General features: G+C 43.3%; 1 protein-coding gene across 2 annotated transcripts in view; it reads left to right on the plus strand.

The window, feature by feature from the left end:
* NUP58 (nucleoporin 58) overlaps window positions 1–16,218 on the plus strand; it is a 65,376-nt gene extending 49,158 nt beyond the window's left edge. Inside the window, exons 13-15 of one of the 2 annotated variants that reach the window (XM_044276381.1) lie at window positions 8,633–8,731; window positions 12,933–13,028; window positions 15,812–16,218. In XM_044276381.1, the coding sequence (XP_044132316.1) occupies window positions 8,633–8,731; window positions 12,933–13,028; window positions 15,812–15,981 (365 nt within the window). In that variant the 3' untranslated portion in view covers window positions 15,982–16,218. The remainder of the gene's footprint in view (window positions 1–8,632; window positions 8,732–12,932; window positions 13,029–15,811) is intronic. The other variant, XM_044276382.1, reaches the window with a different exon arrangement.
* Window positions 16,219–20,724: the final 4,506 nt, after the last annotated feature.

The raw sequence follows: 20,724 nt of genomic DNA on the forward strand, positions 1-20,724 counted from the left end.
AGTTACAATATCTGAAGCAAGAAAAGGCAAAGCTTTTTTTTCTAGTATCAGACAACCCCTTTAAGGTAACAATTGACCACACCATCCGCTTTTATGACCAGTACGACTCGTAAATGCTGTAAGGCTGATTGTGTTAGCCATCAGCGGGGACCCCTCTTTGTGACCATAATATTCCCTTATGGGCCATTTTAGAAAGGATTTTTTTCAATTTATGTAATGATTGTAGCTCGTGAATGCTCTTAGTAATTAGTATTTATTCTCCTTTTTGTTAAGGTACACATTTTTATTTTATTATTTGGTTAGTGTTTTGCAAGCTTTGGCTTATATTATTATTTGAAAGACTGTTTTATTATTAAACTGACTTGACAGGTGTTGGTTGGAGAACACTGAGTGTACTTAACCCAAAAATGTGACGTTTGCTATTTCTCAAAGCTGCCGGTTGGTTATAAGGCTATATTCATGTACAGTAAGACTTTAATTCTGGAATTACAATCTACATTGTGTTACTATTACTTGAGGTTTGAGGTGATTCCTTAAATATTAGAATAGCAGTTTTAAGCCTTGATGTGCATGTCAAATCTCTAAGGGCTGTTTTCGTCTTCCACTGCCGGTGCCTACACAAAGACTAGTTGTAAAGCGGACCTGTCCCCTCTGAGCCTGGGGCCTGTTCACAGTGCCTGCTGCTAATCATTTCCAAAATGTCAGATGAAGGACTGTAGCGGCTCCCGACGGACTCCGTTGACTATAATAGGGCCTGGTGTAATTGCACTTAGTCCCGAGCATAAAATAGCCAGTTGGCTTTATCAGTGTGACCGACTCTGGGGGGTTCCCATACACATTCGTCTAAAGTTGATGAAACTGACAATTTCAACCCAAACAATTGATTGTAGAGTGAAATTTAAAGGACATGTGTCATCAGAAAGTGACCTATTGTTTAAATCACATTTTTAATTGTAACATATCTTTAAATAATTTTTGATGTTTTTAATTTTCCATCTCAAGATCTATATTTAAGCAAAAAAACATAAAATCCTGCAGTTTTTGCACTGTCCACTAAGCCAAATAATAGACACCACTTCTTGGACTGTACAGATCACTTTACTGCAGTTATCTGCTTATCTGTCATTCGAATCCTGCCTGTAAGGATATCACCTCTGTGTATAGATAATATAGGATCCTCCTTTCACAATAGGCGATTGTCAAAGCTTATCTCTTCTTTCCTTGTACAATGGCCTCTGCACAGATCAGAGCGGCCTAGAAAACTCTCCATAGAAGTGAATAGGTTCAGCACCAGACCATTGTGTCTGTGGACCGTAGGGCTGCCGTAAAGCAATTTTCGTAATGCTTTGTAAATGCTGTTAAAAACAGCTCAGGCAAGATGGCCGCCCCCATAATCATGTTCAGGAAATAGGATTTTAAAAACATCTGCAATCAGGAAATAAAAAAAGTAGATGTTGTATCCGTTTTTAACTGGCAGATAAATTTCTGGTGACACATTACCTGTAACATCAATGGTTTTTGCTGACCGATGACTGGCATTACCTGGAAAGAAGTGGTTAAGAATTTTTGGACGACAGTCGCTGGCGGTCTGGGAACAACATTCCTAGAAAATCGGTTCCTCCTCAGCACAGTGGTGTGGAAATGTACCGCCAATGTGGACTAAAATATGTGTGTGGTGTCGGGGGAATCATCGTTTATTAATTAGGTGTTCTGTCATCAGCCTACTTCTATGTAATGTGTATGGACACCTTTATGTTGAATCCATCATATTGTCTTAAAGGGTATCTGTCACCTTGATCAACCCTATTAAAGGTGCTGTCCAAGATTTTAATATTGATATCCTGTCCTCAGGATAGGTCATCAATATCTGATAAGCAGGGGTCCGACTTGCGACACCCACACCCATCAGCTGTTTGAAGAGGCAGCGGCACGGATATCACATTCATCGGCCACATGGCGTAAGCGCTGATTAGTCCTATTCAGTCTTATCCTGCCCCTGATCAAATATTGATGACCTTTCCTGAGGAGAGGTTATCAGTATTAAATATCCGGACAACCCCTTTAAACCTGGTATGGTTGATTATGGTGACTAAAATGAGCCCATTTATTATAATTTTTTCAACAACCAGTATTACTGATGCAGTGAAATTCTTATTTTTATTAACACGTAATTGAGGCGCTCGGAGCACCCAGGGGCTGGCCTTACCCCATGGAGTGCTGCTTCCCTCCATCTCTCCCTCGCAATGAGCTTGAAACTTCTGACATGCGCTGGTGTTGGTACCATTGGTGCATGTGCATCTCAGAGCAGGGCCGATCACTCTGCGACGTTCACTGTGCCAGGGCTAGATGCCAGGGTCAGTCATCAGAGTAGTATTGCTGCCTCGCCATGTCAGTCTCATTAGGGGAGGGAGAGGCAACCAGGGTGGATTTGATTTAAATCACTAGTCAGTAAGGCTTGATTTAAATCATAGTTTTTTACATAAAGATTCATATTTGGACAATTTTTCTGTTGTACTTAGGAAGGAGAAAAATAATCATTACCTTAATAATAACAATTTAAATAGGATTTATTCAACTGAAACAATAACATTACAACATGTTATTTGCTTAAACATCCATGTTTGTTGCAGTGTTTGCATTTTGCACGCATGCCTGCCTTACCGATAGGTAAAGGAACTTCATTAAAATATTGCCAAACTGGGTCTTTTTTAGGGCCTGCTGCCATTATAGTTTTTTTTCCTCCAAGGAAAGAATGTGATAAACCTCAGGTCATACACACAAAAAGATCCAAAGACTTGTCTGTCTGTGGCTGTGCAGTACTGTGCTCAGAAAGTTTCACTTTCATTTTGTAGTACTCCTTGTCTGCTTGCCTTTTCCTCCTTACACTTAGTTTCACTTTCTTCTTGTGCAGATCTATTCCACTCCAAACAATCAGAAAAATATTGTTTATATTCTATTCACTGAACTTTAAACTTAGCACTGAAGGGGTTGATTCTGTATTTATAGGTTTGTAGAAGTTAGGATTAAGATCTTTTTCTCAACTCTTCATGTTATAAATTCAGTTTTGAGAACTCAAAAATTAAACCAAGCATCTGTGATAATATCTTGTAGGCCGAGAAACTACCCAGTAATCTTACAAAAACCTCTGGAAGAGCATGGCATTGTGAATGGATTAATGGAATTTAACAAAAAAAATTAACATATACAGCCTTATTCTACATAATTAAAAAGTAATCTTTATTTCATAATGAAATAACCTTTGGATGGTAATATATTTTCCTCAAAAAGCATTTTATATTAAAAAATCTAAATTTAAATAAAAAAAATCTGATTTTAAATAAAAAAAAATCAGATTTTTTTTTAGATATTTTTTTTTTTTTTTTTTTTAATCATTGATTTTTATCCACCCTGGAGGCAACAGAGATAGGAGGAGGGGAAGCAGCCCCACGGTGCTCCGAGCACCTCATTGCATCGGTAATACTGTTTGCACCGAAAATGGCCTCATTTTATTCGCCATGATCAACACCAACATCAGTCCCTGTCCTCACCGGGACTCCGTGTAATTTTTCTATCTCGGACACACACAATTTCATTTTCGGTGTGTGGGTGTAAACTAGAGCATAGTGTTGGATGGTGCTTCATGGAGGCGGCATAGGGATTGCTTATAGGTCTGTAGGGACTGTGCACTGCCGTATATAAACGGAGTCTGTGGAGTGGGGCTTGTGGACTTGTTCAGTCATGATTTTGACCAATCACATTGACACTTGCTCAGCTGTTAATGTGAGGTCATGTGATGGGCTAGATGCCGATCGGCATTTAGAGGAAGCCACTAAATTGTGTAGTCGGAGAGGATTGGCTTAAGGCCGTTATTTACTAAAAGTACATTGACTTTCAGGAGGATTGCCGTGTAAGTTGTATAGTGTAAAATAGGTTATAAAATAAAAAGACTTTGAAGGCAGCAGCTCATGACCGTTTACACCCATTATAGGCCGGCTATAAAAGTCTTTAGAGGTGGATGTCTAACGCAGCACTTATGGCTCATAAGGAATTTTCTTTGAGAAAGGTTGGTTGTTTCAGAATCGGTAACTACCTGCTTTGTGTTCCCCAGGATTTATTGAAACTGGCTGGCAGCAACCCATAGGTGTGGATGGATAGGATGGGTTGCATGTCGCTGCAGGGCTCCTGTGGGTTGGTAAGGGGTGCTCACTACACACTATGCTCCAGCGCCTGCACTCATCTTACAGCGCTGATCTCTGTTAGGCTGCTCAGTCTGATGACTTATGGCCGGATCGTATCACTGATATCTTTTGTAGGGTGTAAACTTTGTGCAATAAGCCATCGGGCTGAGCAGCCTGACAGGAACGCTCAGTGCTGTGCGATGAAGGCATAGCATGTGGTGAGCCTTCTCGCCACCCCACAGAGCCCCGCAGCAGGACACAACCCGTCCTATTCATATTTTAGGATGGGTGTTGGCAGCCATTTTCAATAATTCCTGGTAGGGCTGCACGATATGGGAATTTTGTGCGATTGCGATTAGGGCCCTAAAAATTGCGATAACGGTATGCGATCCGATATTTTAAGGGAATTGTGCTAGAGGTCTATTTGCTTGGATTTTTAAGGCAAAAGCACAGAAATTACTGATAATGCTGAAATGTAGTTATGCTTAACTCAAGAACTGAAATGCACAGTGTTATTCAAAATAAAACATCTTTTACTAAATTAAATAACATATTTGCATTACTGCAAAAGTACAAAATACAAAACTTGCCATTTTCTTAATAGCACTGCACAGAACAGATAAATAAAATAGAATAAATAAAAGAACATTTGTTCATTAAAATAACGACTTGCCCCTCCTCCCTCCCCGCACTGTAACTGATGTATCGCCGGCCGCGCTGTGCAGCATAGCGGCCGGCGATACATCCGTATCGACCACGTAAAAAGTCAACCATCGCTTTATAAGACGCACTGCCATTCCCCCCCCCCCCACTTTTGCGGGGGAAGAAAGTTTGTCTTATAAAGTGAAAAATATGGTAATACAATTGCAGCATTTTTGGGTCGGCCAATTGGCGATTGCGATATGGCGATTTATTGCGATTGCTTTGGCGATATATTGTGCAGGCCTAATTCCTGGGTAACCCCTTTAGATATGTTCCCCCGGCCATTACCACCAGCATAACTTAAATCCTGTGTAACAGGAAGGCTTCACAGACAGTGTTTTTAATAGAAAAGGCATTGATTTATTTTTTATTTTTTTTTGACAATTTTTTTGCCAAAACCAGAAGAGGAAATCTAGAGGAAGGACTTCCTTCCTGCTGGATCCACTTCTTTCTTTTTGGCTTGAAAAACTGCATCTAAAACTGTAGTGAATTTTATTTTACTTTTTCAAATTCTGAGATTTAGAGGTAATCTGTCATCTTGATTTACCGCTGGGAACTGCAGTACCTAGCTTACCCTGATCGCCGATTGGTACGTTTTATATTCTCAACCTCCCCGTTCCCGCCGCTATGTTGCAGCAAAGCTTTGATCTAGTACTTTGTTGGACTTGTAGTGGTAAATTGAGGTGACAGTCCCTTTAAAATGATGCACATATTAAAGGACATGTCATCAGATTTGTACCTATGACACTGGCTGACCTGTTACATGTGCACTTGGCAGCTGAAGGCATCTGTGTTGGTCCCATGTTCATATGTGTCCGCATTGCTGAGAAAGATGAGGTTTTAATATATGCAAATGAGCCTCTAGGAGCAACGGGGGCGTTGCCTTTTCACCTAGAGGTTCTGCTCGCTCTGCAACTGCCACATTCTACACTTTGATAGGGTCCAGTAGTGTAAACATGATTAGTCCTTCCTGATCCAGTCAATAGTGAAGAGGGCACAGCAGTTGCAGAGACAGCAGAGCCTCTTGGTGTAACGGCAACGCCCTTTTTGCTCCTAGAGGCTCATTTGCATATATTAAAACGTCATTTTTCTCAGCAATGCGGGCACATATGAACATAAGAACAACACAGATGTCTTCAGCTGCCAAGTGCACATGTAACAGGTCAGTTTCTTAGGTACAAAACTGCTCACAGATGCCCTTTAACAAGGCCTAATCTATTGGATCGGCCTGTTTTTAAAGCCTATCAAATACATGTTATATCTTTTGCCATGTCATAGTATGTAATATTGCTGTTTTTTTTAAAGGATAACTGTCATATTTTTTTGGTATTTTTTTTTTTTTTGCTAGTTAGCTAGGCATGTATACCTGACTTAGTCTGTCAATCATTGCCAAAAGATCTGTAATTACCTTATAACGACAGCTTTTATTAATGTCCTCTGTCCCTTTCCACCGCTCCCTTAAAAGACCGTTGCTAGGGCTCCTCGGTCTCTGGCTAGGAAGAGAGAGGGGCGGTCCTTCACACTGCATTAGGCTTCAGAGTGAGGAGGCGTGTCTCTCAGTAATCCAATCTGATTGGCTGGCAGGGAGCTGCTGGCTACATACAAGTGTGTATGTGCAGTGAGGGAAAGCAGTTTTGGCCTCAGAACTGGCAGAGGAGCCGTCTCGAGAAGATCCTCATAATGTAGGATTCATAACGGCCGTAATTAAGGGGAAACTCAAGGAAAACCGTGGTATGTGGAGAAACTAAAGATTGCTTTATGCATAATGCTGTTGCAGCAGTAACATATGCTTAAATGAATTTTTTGAAAATGACAGTTATCCTTTTAGGTAAAGGTGTCTTATGTACACATGCAGGCTAGGCAGGCCTCCCTGCAACCTGACAGATTTATGATAATTTTATGAATTCTGGTAAGTCTCTGCCAGCTCATATGTAACATAGAGCTGCTTTTCTGGTGCGCAGACTGCCGGAAGATGTGCCCAAGAGACCCGCTCCTCTAAATACATTTGGGTTGTCTTACTGCACGATACTGACGTATGAAACCCCAGTCTTAGTTATTTGCCCCCATAGATCCAGCTGTCAAAGGGGTTATCCGGTAAATTAATATTTTTGACTTATCTTCAGGATAAGTCACCAGTATCAGATCGGCGGGTGGTCCCGGGTGTCAGACCCCTGCTTATCTCGCCTATCTGAGATTTATGACCTATCCTGAGGATAAGTCAAAAAAATTATGTCAGAAGAGGCTGGCACTACATGAGTTGCAGGACCCCTGCTGATGTGAGGATAGATAATTATATTTACTTGGGATAACCCCTTTAAGTCACAGTTCAGACAGTGGAGGGAAGCATATGTGTTGTCTACTTCCTAGGGAAACCTTTAGAATTTCTTCTCTTAACTTGAATGGCTAATTAACCTCAATTAGCACACCAGGGATGTCAAACCTGCGGCCCTCCAGCTGTTGCAGAACTACAACTTCCATCATGCCCAGACAGCCTACAGTTAGTTTTGCAACAGCCGGAGGGCCACAAGTTTGACATTTAGGACTTTTTGTTGTTATTTTGTTTTGTTTCGTCTTTACAACGAAACCTCTGAAATATCCAGATGTGGAGCTCTCGGCACCCCTGAGTACTACTGGACATAGGACCTCATCCCATTTCTTTTTTAGTAAATACTTGCATTCCATAAAAGAGCAATTCTGAAGCATCTGAAAACTCTAAATGTATGCTGTTCCTTTGCTAGCACCTTCCATAATGACAAAGCAGAAATCTGCGGAATAGTTTGCGGTGCCCTCAAACGGCGCACAGCAAAAGCCAGAAAGATCCCTACGGGTCCAGTACAAGAACCACAGGATAAACCATATGTGTAGTTAAGGTTTGGTCCTGCTGTAGGCGATAAAACATTGTATTCCTTGATATCAGTCTTCTCCAGCCTGTGGCTCTCCAGCTGTTGCAAAATGACAACTCCCACCATGCCCTGACAGCCTACGACTCTCAGGATACGCTGGGAGTTGTAATTTTAAGAGTCACTGGTTGGCGATCACTGCTTTTTATATAATTTTTTTTTATAATTTGAAGCCTCTGTATTTGTACCCTGTACACCTAATCTATGCTGACATGCTGGGGGCGGTAAGACATCATACAGACACGATATAGAGCTTGCTTTGATCATGTATGTACCCCCAGCACCCGGCTTCCAGGCTACCCATGTGTGTGTGAAACTGAATTGTCATCATGTTACCCTTTCTTTGAAACTGAAAATAAATGGTATAAACATTACTCTATGGTTGTGTTCTTTATATGCTAGTAGTCATTCTATTTCCGGCCATACACGGCTGTCTCTCCCGATCCTTCCATACATATGCATGCTCGGCGCAGCCAAGCATGCATATGTAGTGAATGGGGAGTGGGAGAAAGACTGCTCTGGCAGCAGCTTATTCCCCCAGGAGAAGAAAGGAAATCCAGCATACCCAATCCTTATCTTCCCCGACACGTCACGTCGAGGGGGAGTCGGGAGGACCCATACACACTAGATGTTCGGCCGAAATGATCAGGTACGGCTGATAGACATCTAATGTGTATGACGAATGACTATGGGCGTTTGTCCTGTGCGGTGATGTCTTAGTTGGTCTTGCCTCTCTGCCTTTTAAGTTTTGTTTAATTTTTCAAGTAAGGAATTTTTTTTTTTTTTTATTCTTTTTTTTTTTGTCTGCTTTTTTTTTTTTTCCCCTTTCTTTTTGTTTGCTCTTCATACTAGGGCCTCGGCCTTCTCTGGGAGTGGGTTTTGGAGCACCATTCGGCTCTGCTATGAGTACTGCTCTGCAGCCGGCTGGCTTGGGCTCTTCAAATCTTGGAGGTACTTTTTTTAAAATATTCTATTATAAGTTTTTATATTACGCTATTAGAAAGTGGTCTTAGACAGTTTTGCAGTTGCGTTCCACCTTGTAATTTATACCGTTAGGAAAAAAATAGTATCTCCATAGCCCTCTCTGGACGAATGCCCGTACAGGCAGAGTCAATGTGAGAAGTCCTTCTCCTCAAGACTCTGGAATCAACTTTGGGGATCGTTTTTATTACCATAGATATAGCAGTTCAGCTGAATTATACTAAGGCCCCATGCACACAACCGTATCAGTTTTGCAGTCTGCAAATTGCCGATCCTCAAAATACGGATGCAGTCCACGTGCTGTCCGCATTTTATTTGCAGACTCCTTGTTTGCAATGATTCAGCTGTCTGTATTTTGCAGGCATATTCTATCTTTGTACGGAACTGACCTATAGATGCGAATAGCACACGGAAGATCTTTGTGCTTTCTGCATCCTTTTGTCCGTTCCGCAGAAGAATAGAACTTGTCCTATGCTTGTCACCAAAATTTGCACCCATTGAAGTCAGTAGATCTGCAAAAATGGGCATGTAACACAGACCTCATCCGTATTTTGCAGATCTGTTATTTGCAGACTGTAAAATGGACATGGTCATGTGCATGGGGCCTTAAAGTGGTTGTCCCATTTTGGACTTTGGGGGTATATCGCTAGGATATGCCCCCAATGTCTGACAGACCCCAGAGGTGGGACCGCACCTATCCTTAGAACAGAGCTTGCATACTGACGGAGGGCGCAACGTGCATGCGCAGCCGTTCTCCATTAATTTCTATGGGAGTGCCGAAAATAGCCGAGCAATGCGTTCAGCTATTTTCAGAAGCCCACCGTGCAAGTGCAGACACGGCTCCATTCACTTCTATGGGGCTTACGGAAATAGTCGAGCCAGTAACATAGAAATGAATGGAGGGTGCCTGCACGGTGCATCCTCCATCACTTTGCAGGTCCCAGAGGTGGGGGTCTGGGACCCGCACCTGTCAGAAATTGGCGACATATCCTAGCAATATGCTCCAATGTCCCAGATGGGACAACCCCTTTAAGTGATGTTCCTATCTCTGGCATTTATAGCATTTCTAGAGGATATGCCATACATTTCTAAGATGGGAATACTGTGTTAAAGGGGTAGCGGTACCACTCTTATCCATAGCTGCGTCTGGTATTACAGATGTCATGCTAGACCAAGCCCATGGACAGGATCTACCATGATTATCATTATGTCCATGTTAGGAAAGTTTGCTCATGCATTTTCTGGCCAATTACAGACTAAATACTAATCATCTTGCAAAAAAAATTGCAGTGTGCATCTAAATTATTTTGCCGCATGTCTATATATCCTCTTGCATAGGCTTCTGTGTCCCTCCTGGCTCTGCTGCTTTCACACTTTAAACACTTTTCCATCCGTATAAAACATATGGTTCTGCCATATAACCTCCCACTTAACATTGATATCAGACAGAAATCACATGGCAGTAAAATGAGCGCGCCTCTGCCTGTAACTGTGGCATGTGCGGGGTTACAGCTTCATGTACAAGGGAAGCGTAGGGTCACGTTACACAAAATTGGGTGCGATTTGTGTACAGTCTATCTATCCTCCTTAGGCCCGAGCTGGAGGGATCCACAGATTGAATGCTCGTGAACTTAGTACATACAGTAACTTGCAAAAGTTATTATTTTTTTCTTAATACCGCCCCATAGTTTATTTCTAAACCAGAACCAGACGCACAAGTTTTATATGTTTGTATCTTAAAGGGACTATTGTTTTATCTTTTTTCTTTTTAAGAAAGGAACCCTATTAATCAGCTGGTCGAACCCGGCAGCAGGTGTTTTATTTCCCTACAGCGCCACCACAGGAGAGATAAAGCAGTGCATAGTGCCCATTAGAATCAGTGGGCCGTTGGAAGGCTCCATTATACCCATGCATTGCACAGAGACTCTCCCATAGCAGCGCTCTGTTCCTGCTATTTGTTGGAGGTTTTTAATGAAGCTCGTCCATTTATGAACTTCGACCCAATTCCGCTTACTCTCATGGGCCGTCCATACGTATGTATTTTAGCAGTGCTTGACGATGACGGAAGCATTTATCAAGCTATGTCCCGGAATAGTAGAAGGGGATGATAGTAGGGGGCCAATTGTTGGCTCTCATTTTATGTCCGAAATCTGCATGCAGTAGCCTTGTTCCTTCGCGTCTACAGGTTACTTCTGTTACTTCCCATTATGCTTCCTCTTCCTCTTTACTGTTGTTTCTGGCTTTGAGCTTTAGAAGAAGTGACATATTTATGTAGCATTGCCTATAGACAGTTTAATCACTTTTTAGGACCATCTGCTCATTTGGTAATGGCTCCATACTCCTCAGTGTGTACAGTGTGGAAACTGTTTTATCCCATGTTCTTTATCTGACCAGATGTAGAAGGGAAACGATGGGCAGTGTAATGAAGAGGAATCAGCGCCTACATATAAGGCGTCAAACAGCTGATCAGCAGGGGTGCCGGACCTTTAACGATCAGATATTGATGACCTATCCTGAAGATGGGTCATCCATATAAAACCCCTGCACAACCCCTTTTAGTATGAAGAATTCCTGTTTATATGAAGGTTCGCTGCGCTGGAAACATGGCACTCCGATGGAGGATCCCTTCCATCAGCGGCCACCTTTCACTTATACTGGGTACAGACAGGGAAACTAGCGCATGCGCAGTCCATCCGCAGTGTAAATGCATAGAGGCCGCTGATGCTCAGAATCCTCCATCAGTGGCAATGTTCCCAGCACAGCTCTGGCATGCAGGCCAGGGGACCCGAGCGTGAACATCAAGTCAGGGGATCGGAGTGTGAACACAAATTATTCTCATTAAATTATCGGACATCAGTGCTGATTATGCGTATTGCTATCTGCATGTATGTGCAGCGAGTAATAAATACTAGCCAATCCCTTTAAGTGTGCCTCATCCACCATGGTGAATTCGATCAGTGCTCAATGCCAGTTTAGATACCTGGTCAATGGTTGGTAGACTGGTTAAGGGTGCACTGTAGAGCACCTATCGTGCAGTGTTTTTTGTAGCAATAAGTTTGTCTAAAATTGCCATCTAAACTGAGGCTTTTTATGATCGGGGGCCAACATTGATGATAGTTGATGATGATAGATCAGTCAGAAGTGACAAGATGGCTCACATGTTGTCTCCTCTCAGCTGGGTAGACTCGTAGCATTTCTAGGTAGCCCTACAGTCAGTGGGATTGTTCTGCCTGGTGACCCTTGAAAGCAAAATATCACATCCATGTGGTATTCATAAAATAAGGAATCAGAAATATTACTGCAGTATCAATGATTGCACTTCACATGAAGCTATTGTATGCTGGAGGAGCTGTCACAGCTGTCCCGATATCTGTGGATTCACCGTTAAATGACCATTTTGAAGCATCTGTTCTTATGACTCTATGTTGTGCTATTCCTTGATTTTTGTCTTACTATTTATGAATAAATTGTTACCTGGAGGGGTTACCAGTTTGGGGGGTGTCCCTGCACAACCTACTACTGATGGCACTGATTTATAGTGTCAGACTCTGCAGGGACACACGCCCAGTTGGTAACTTGCCGCAGGAATAATCGAGAACCGGTACGACCTAGAGTCGTCATAATAGAGGCTTCATGGGGGTTAGCATGATTAAGTTAAAAAAATAAAATAAAGACTTGCCAGTAGGGGTCCTATTTTAAAGGGAAAATTAATTTTTATGCCTTTTTAAAGGGACACTCCAGGCAACACTAACTCTGTCTGATGGTCTATGCAGGGACTGAGGGTGCAGGGCAGGACAAAATGGTTCTCTGGTGTATTTTGGATCCATGTCGTGGTAAAATAATGGGGCAGATTCACAAAGACTGGTAAGATGTGTAAAAAGAAAACAACTATTCTACCATTGGTAAATCTGCCCCATTGTCAGGTTCATTTCCAGCACCTCTGTTCAGCTGCCGGCCCTAATGATCTCACAGAATACTTACTGGTGTTTCTTAGTTATGACATGAAGCCCCCCACTCCTGCCCCCATTTTATTAAACAGTGTATATTTTCCTATTTAGTCCATGAGTTGGAGGAGGAGGGCGATGGCCATTACTGATCTGTGTGTTATATATAACCCTTGTCTATATCACCAATGATGTTACATGTCTTTTGTCTAATACTGTCCCACTAGGATTTGGAAGTAGTTCTGCTTTTGGAGGTAACACCTCCGGGGCCTCCACCTTTGGCTTTGGAACACCAAATAAACCATCTGGAAGCCTCAGCGCAGGTTTGTATTGTGTGTCTGTTATTCAGCAGCTCTGTGTAATAAAGCATGATATCAATGTTATACAGATGATTAGAAATTCAGCAAAATGCAGATTTACGTGGGGTATAGGTTGTCATTTATCACTGTCGTTTCTATGACTTTTTTTTTCTGGAGCTGCTTGTGGGTCATAAACTCCTGGCATGTAGAGGTTCTCACCAGGTGGGTGCTTCTGCCCCTGCAGGGGAAATCTGGTAGTACACGCTAGCCTTTCACCATGTGATTCATCTATAAAGCAGGTTCAGCAAGATCAAGAGCTGCTCATTGCTGGGCACTGTAGCACATTGGGGGGGGTGCAGCGTGGTCACAAGTGGGTTCACACGTGACTGATTGCTGCAGAAAAATCTGTAGGTAAAGTCTCATCCACACATTGCTTAAAGAGGACCGGTCACCGCTCCTGACCTGCCTGTTTTAATAGCTTCATGCATTCCCCATATAATAACAATTCTGGACCCCCCGCAACATGTTACCACCCCTCTGTACCCTTACTGCAGACTTCTAGCAATGTCCTATTACACGTGGAATAAAGAAAGTATAAAATTAGGCGAATTAAAGGGATTTTTCAGGTTTATGTGAAATAGTGCTTAACCTTTTACCTAGAGCAGGCATTGCCAACCTGCGTCTCTCCAGCTGTTGTAAAACTACAACTTCCACCATGGCCTGCTGTAGGCTCATAGCTGTAGGCATGCTGGGAGTTGGAGTTTTGCAACAGCTGGAGAGCCACAGGTTGGCCATCCCTGACCTAGAGTATTGCCATCCATGTAATAAAGGGCGAGCCATTTCCTCCAGATCAGCTTGTTAGAGGCACAAGAAAGTGTGTGTGGAGGGGGTCTGAAGTTGAGACCCTCCTGTAGGACCTCCATAAGTCCTATAAGGGCATCATATGGAAAGTGACTGTCCAAATTAAACATTAAAGGGCATCTGACAGTAGATTTGTACCTATGAAAGCGTCTGACCTGTTCTATGTGCGTTTGGCAGCTGAAGACATCTGTGTTGGCCCCATGTTCAAATGTGCCTGCATTACTGAGAAAGATGAGACTTTAATATATATGCAAATAAGCCTTTAGGAGCAACGGGGGCGTTACCATTACACCTAGAAGCTCTGTGCTCTCTGCAACTGCCTTGCTCTTTCCTCTCTGACGGGGCCAGACGTGGTGGTGATTTCACCGCCTGGGGCAGTTGCAGAGAGAGCAGAGCCTCTAGGTGTAATGGTAACGCCCCTGTTGCTCCTAGAGGCTCATTTGCATATATTAAAACATTTTTTTTCTCAGCAATGCGAGCACATAGGAACATGGGATCAACACAGACGTCTTCAGCTGCCAAGTGCACATGGAACAGGTCAGCCAGTGTCATAGGTACAGATCTTCTGAGTATTTGAAGAAGACAGGTCGGCACTGCGGTTTGCACATAGTGCACTCGTCCAGGGAAGGCGTCCCACTAGTTCATAGCGAAGAAGGACCGGCACTCACTTTCTTGATATGAAGAGACGTTTGTCCAAGGCATAATAGCATCATCAGTGACTGCAGTTTGGAAAAGGCTCCGGCTTGAGCCAAAACTAGTCGCTGATGATGTCATTATGCCTTGAATAAACGTCTCTTCATATCCTCAAGAAAGTGAGTGCCGGTCCTTCTTCGCTAGGTACAAATCTGCTGACAGATGCCTTTTTAAAGAAAGTTCTGCAACTTTGTAAAATACTTGGTGCATCAGTTCCTCTTCCTTTGCAAGACAACTGCTTGCTGGGATGAATGGAAACATTCACAATCAAAGACTGAAAAGGCATACAGTACTAATACTAAAAACTAGATATAGATAAACAGGAGTACAAATCTGTTGTATGCTTAGTGTAATAGAACATAAAAAAACTGTTAAAGTGTATAACGCACCTCACATGACCTGAAGTGTCTAGCATGCATGTACAAGTGATCGCCAGTGACCTGAATCTGTTTCCTTCTTCTCTGGCCTCATGCACACGACCGTTGTTTTGGTCTGCATCCGAGCCGCAGTTTTTGCAGCTTGGATGCGGACCCATTCACTTCAATGGGGCCGCAAAAAATGTGGACAGCACTCCGTGTGTTGTCTGCATCCATTGCTCCGTTCCGTGTTCCGCAAAAAAAAAAATATATAACCTGTCCTATTCTTGTCTGTTTTTTGCGGACAAGAATAGGCCGTTATATCAATGGCTGTCCGTGCTGTTCCACAAATTGCGGAACGCACATGGACGCCATCTGTGATTTGCAGACTGCAAAACGCACAACGGTCGTGTGCATGAGGCCTCTCAAAACTGTATTTCCACGCTTTTCATTGTGTCCTATGAGATTTAAAGTGAACCTGCCACTTAAATACGTGTAAGGGGCCAATTTTTTTATCCAAGAAGCTAATTTTCCCAGGAGGTTGTAAGTTATTTGGCAGCGTCACACATAACTTTGCTGAAGGCACACATTTTTGGAAGGTGTAGTACTAGGCGCTTCTTTTTATTTTTTTTCCCACGAGGGTTCCCAGCACAGGCCAGTCAATCTGACATTTATATCTAAGCCCGAGGGAATGTCAGAGCGGAGCGAAACTTCATTTCTTTAAGTGATGGGGTTCACTTTAAATAACTTTTTGTGATGTTTTGTCACTGCTGAGTTTCACACGCTGCGAATGAGTGGAGGGGATTGTGTCTGGTGTTTTGGCTAGTGTAAAGTTATTTAAATGGAAACCCTTTCTCACTTAAATTAATGGTTTCAAATGTATTTTATCCCCTAAAGGATTTGGCAGTTCATCTACATCTGGATTTAACTTCAGCAATCCTGGGATCAATGCATCAGCCGGCTTAACCTTCGGAGTCTCTAACGCCTCATCGGCAGGTTTTGGGACTGGATCACAGCTGCTACAGCTTAAGAAGCCCCCAGCTGGAAACAAGCGAGGGAAACGATAGACATTTTAGGCAATCTCGTGTAGTTAGTGCGTTGAAAAGATCTATTTTTCTAAACAAGTGCTGTAATTGTTCCCCAAGAGGTTTATAAAAGTTTTTGAAATGTAAATTTTTTTTTTTCCTCTTCGATTTATTTTCACGTCCGGAAGTCATTCATATATCTGTAGTGTCTACCCTGCAAACATATCATGAAAGCTGTTCCCACGAGTTAATAAATTCAATACACACCACTTGTCTTCACGAAGGCTTTCGCCTCAATGGTTTCCTATAGATAGGAGTCAACCTTAAAAGGTAAAGTGTTCCCAAAAATGTGCAATGTATAGTGTGTTTTGGCCTTTTATTACAGCGGTAGCAGTGTTACCGTATTGCGCTTACACCCTGAAGTAATTGTACATGTTTATGACCACTGTTTGCCACGGAAGGTATTAAAAGCAAAGTAACCCCTCCAGGCAGACTGCTTTACTGCATCACCCAGTCCGTTTGCATAGCTTTGTAATGCTATTTCAGCCATAGGTGGGGGAATTTTTTAGATATATTTTTTCCTTTTAAAGCGGTTGTGCAGCCCGTAATATTGATGATTTCTCCTATGATCAGCGGGGGCCCCAACTCCCAGCACCTCCGCCAATCAGCTGTTTGGTGGCGCTCATGCAAGCACGGTTTCCTCTTCAAGATCACGCTGCCTGTCGTCTCGCTAGCAGCTGTGGTGCAGTGTAATTACAAGCTCTCGTTCCATTCAAGTGAATGGAGCAAGCACTTGTAATTACACTGCACCTCCGAGACGACGCGCAGTGTAATCGTGAAGAGGAAATGGCACTTGCACGAGTGCCACCTCCTCTCCATACAGCGGTGCCGTGAATCTCACCCCCACCGATCAGATATTGATGACCTATCCTGAAGATCAGCAATATTACTAGCTGCACAACTCCTTTAATTTCTTTCCAAGCATCAGACTATTGTGTTAGCACATTTGGGACCATATATATATATATAACCTCAAGCCCAGGGTCAAGAATACTCCTCATGGTCTAGATGGATGCTTGTTACTCCATCCCTATATGTGCCAGACACTGTTTTGCAGTATGTGGAGGATCAGGATTTTTTTTTTTTTAAGCACTTTTGATTTCCAGCCAAAGATGAAACCCCTAGATTGCATTAAACCAGATATGGAGGTGAAATCCATGATGTGGTCTCTGCGCTGGTTGTAGGTCCATCCAGATAGAGCACTAGTAAAGCCTCATGCACACGACCGTTTTGTTTCGCATTCAATCTGCATTTTTTGCGGCTCGGGTGCAGACCCATTCACTTCAACGGGGCTGCAAAAGATGCGGACAGCACTCCGCGTGCTGTCCGCATCCGTTGCTCCATTCAGTGGCCCCACAAAAACAAACAAAAAAATAGAACATGTCCTATTGTCCATTTTGCGGACAGGAATAGGCATTTCTATTATGGGTGGCCCGTTCCGTTCCGCCATTTGCATGTGTGCATGAGGCCTAATGCTAAAAACAGCTGAGTTTCTGTTCACATAAGATATGTGGATGCGATTCTCCTCTCCACCTTGTCTTTGGGCTTGCGGTCATTAGGAAGGATGCACACGCATTGTGTAGCTGCCTTCTCTGCCCCACAAGAGTGAGGCTTTATTTCTTTGCATACATTGTGTAGACGATAAGCCGCATACATCAGTGCAGTTTTGCCCCTGACAGATACGTATTGCGGACACTGAATTATATTTTCCATTAATAGATGTCTGTACATTTTGTATTAAGCCAGTGAGGGTAGTAACTCTTGATTGCATGTTTTTCACTGTATTGTGTATGTATATGTACTGCATACTGAATATGTATGTGAACCAGAGCTGCGTAATTGTGACAGTTTTTGTAGCACGTCTGCTTTTTCTCACCAATTTTTGTAATATTTCTTTTCCTTTTTAAAAAGTGATTAAAGTAATGTAAGGCATCGGTCGTGGTGCTGAATTACACAGATGTATCTTAGTCTTGCTGTGGTGAAGTATCCAAAAAGACAATCGATGGGGATGGTTACCTTAATCAGGCCGATTCTGCCAGTCTGTTCAATATCTGAGGTGCCAGACATACACAGAAGCTAGCTGTTTGACAGATGCTCATATGGCTCACAGCAATGTCTTCTCACCCCACCCCTATAATTGTGCATTACTAAGGGCCCTTTCAGACGAGCGAGCGTCGCGCTGCGGACTCGCAGTGTAGCACCTGTTCTGAACTTCCACCACTTCCGGGGTCACATAGCATTATATTAATTTATGATGCTATGCAACACTTACAGTACTGGAATGTATTAGATAACACTGACAGCATTGTGTCAGTGTTATCCAGTACATTCCAGACCTCTAAGGGTTATATAGCATCAAAGATCAATATAATGCTATGTGACCCTGGCAGTGCTGGAAGTTCAGAATGGTTGCTACATTGCGAATCCACAGCGCGACGCTCATCTGAAAGTGGCCTAACTCAAAGCAGAGAGCGAAAAAACCTCTACCAGACATACATGGCAGCGTCTTATTCCCGGAGGGACTTAGTGGGTTCGTTAAAATCAAGCTAAGAGACGGTCAGGTTGAGCCTACAAATTAGATCATGGAAAGGCTTTCGCGGGATTAGTGATAAATGTATAACTACCTGGGGGGTCCCCAGTGATCTCAAAATTGTGGGTCCCCCTATGTGAATGCAGCGGCAGTGCACTTGAGTGACGTCCATTCTGTGGGGCCCGACAGATAGCCTTGCACTGTGCTCAGCAGTCCCATAGACTGTTTATGGAGCAGTGGTCACACATGCGCGCTACGGTTTCATGCGCAGGGGATTTGGAGACAATCGTGGGATCCCAGTGATCAGTACCCCAGCAATCATACATCCTGTAGGTAGATGATAAATGTTTATGGGAAAACCCCTTTAACAAATGCAAATAAAATGCATCCACTTTCATCTGATGCATAAGACCAGCATTAATCTAGTACAGGGGTCAGCCACCTCCGACACTCCAGCTGTTGTGAAACTACACTTCCCAGCAGGCTCCATTCATTTCTATGGGAGTTCTGAGATGAGCAGTGCAAGTATACATGCTGGGAATTGTAGTTTCACAACAGCTGCAGTGCCGGACATTGCCTACCCCTGATCTAGTGTACTGCTGTGTCACAAGCATCTAACCAGCCTGGTTGCGAATCTCGTGCCGTCCTTACCATGGCTGCCTTATGGATTCACTCCAGATCGCTTCCGCTCTGGCTTCTGAAATCCCTGGCACACAGCTGCGGGCCACATTTCCCTGCAGCAAAACCTTAATTGGACCACCCTGTAATTAAGGGGGTTGTTTAGTTTCAGGAGGAAATACACTGACGATGTGCCTGCAATAAAGAATAGATCATCGCTTACCTAGCAGATCCTGTGCCGCTCTGGTTCTCCCGGCTGCACCGCTGCCATCACGCCGACAACACCGGACGTTTGCAGCCAGACACACCCTGTATGGTTCGGTCCTCCAGGGCTGGAGTGCAAGTCTATTACTTACTACTTTTATCCCCATCAAGCAACAGTAAATAGAAAAGTGTCTTAAAGGGTCTCAAAACCCATAATTGAATTACAATGCAGCACTTCTCTACCACCCAGAAGGAAGAAACCAAACAAATGCAGCCTGGATATCACACGTCTTACAGGAGAAGGAACGGCATTGAAGAAGTGGAAAAATATGACAAGATAAAGATGGCTAAACGGCACTCTGCTGCCCAGGGACACTGCAGCTGCATGACGACGATCAATAGCAGCAGCCATCGCTGGTCTTCATACTGTGGAGGTGATCGCTGCAGGTAGCTCTTCACCTCCACTTAACGAGCAGCCGATTTTCGGGAAGGATTGTTTCCTTCCAGACAATCTGCTGCTCCTTGCAGTGTCTAAATGTGACTTGAAAATCTCTCCCTTCTTAGAAGCGGTGGCACTCTTGTTGGTATTACAGTTAATGACCCTGTGCACATGAACGTATTTTCGTTCCGCATCCAATCCGCATTTTTTTTTTGCAGATCAGATGTGGAGCCGTTCATTTCAATTGGGTCGCAAAATAAATTTGCCAAAGGCCCAGCCCTGGCCACTGCCAAATGGTGAGGATGGCGTGAAAAAAGGCAGAAAAAGGGGTCTTGAGCTTTTTATGTCAATAGCTGCCATCAAAAAAGTTTATAAATGCCCCCCCCCCCCCCTTGTTGGTGTGTGTGTGTTAAAATTTGCAAGATGTCAATTTCTGCTTGCATATATATTGGCTGCGGATTTAACCCTTTGCAGTTTACAATCACATCCACTACGTTTCTGCGCAAAAGTTTTGGTCAGTTCTGTTGTGGAAAAGCACAGTGGACCTTTGGAGACCTTTTAACTTCAGAGCACCTATGGGCACCGGGGCTGCAGTATCCCAGCGCCACATTTCTGGGAGAAATCAGCCCTGCATGAGCTGTGCGATAGATTTACCGGGTCTTCTGGGTGTCCCGCAAGTCCCCCCTTTTTCTGGGCGCCTCCCAAATGTTCCAGGAGAAATGGCAAGTATGAGCTGTTCCTGAAGTTTTCTTAGCGGCTGCCTTTACTTGTAGTGTTGATGGTGTTCTGCAGATCACAAGATCTCCGTGTCTTACAGCGAGGAGCCTGGAGCTGTATTTCAGAACTCATCTGCAATGGGAGCGATGTAATGGTAAAACCGCCTAATGTCCTCCATCAGCCCCTTACGTCTTGCTCTATATTGATCTTGTTCTAC

This window comes from Bufo gargarizans, chromosome 1 (assembly GCF_014858855.1).
Source record: "Bufo gargarizans isolate SCDJY-AF-19 chromosome 1, ASM1485885v1, whole genome shotgun sequence".
NCBI classification, from domain to species: domain Eukaryota; kingdom Metazoa; phylum Chordata; class Amphibia; order Anura; family Bufonidae; genus Bufo; species Bufo gargarizans.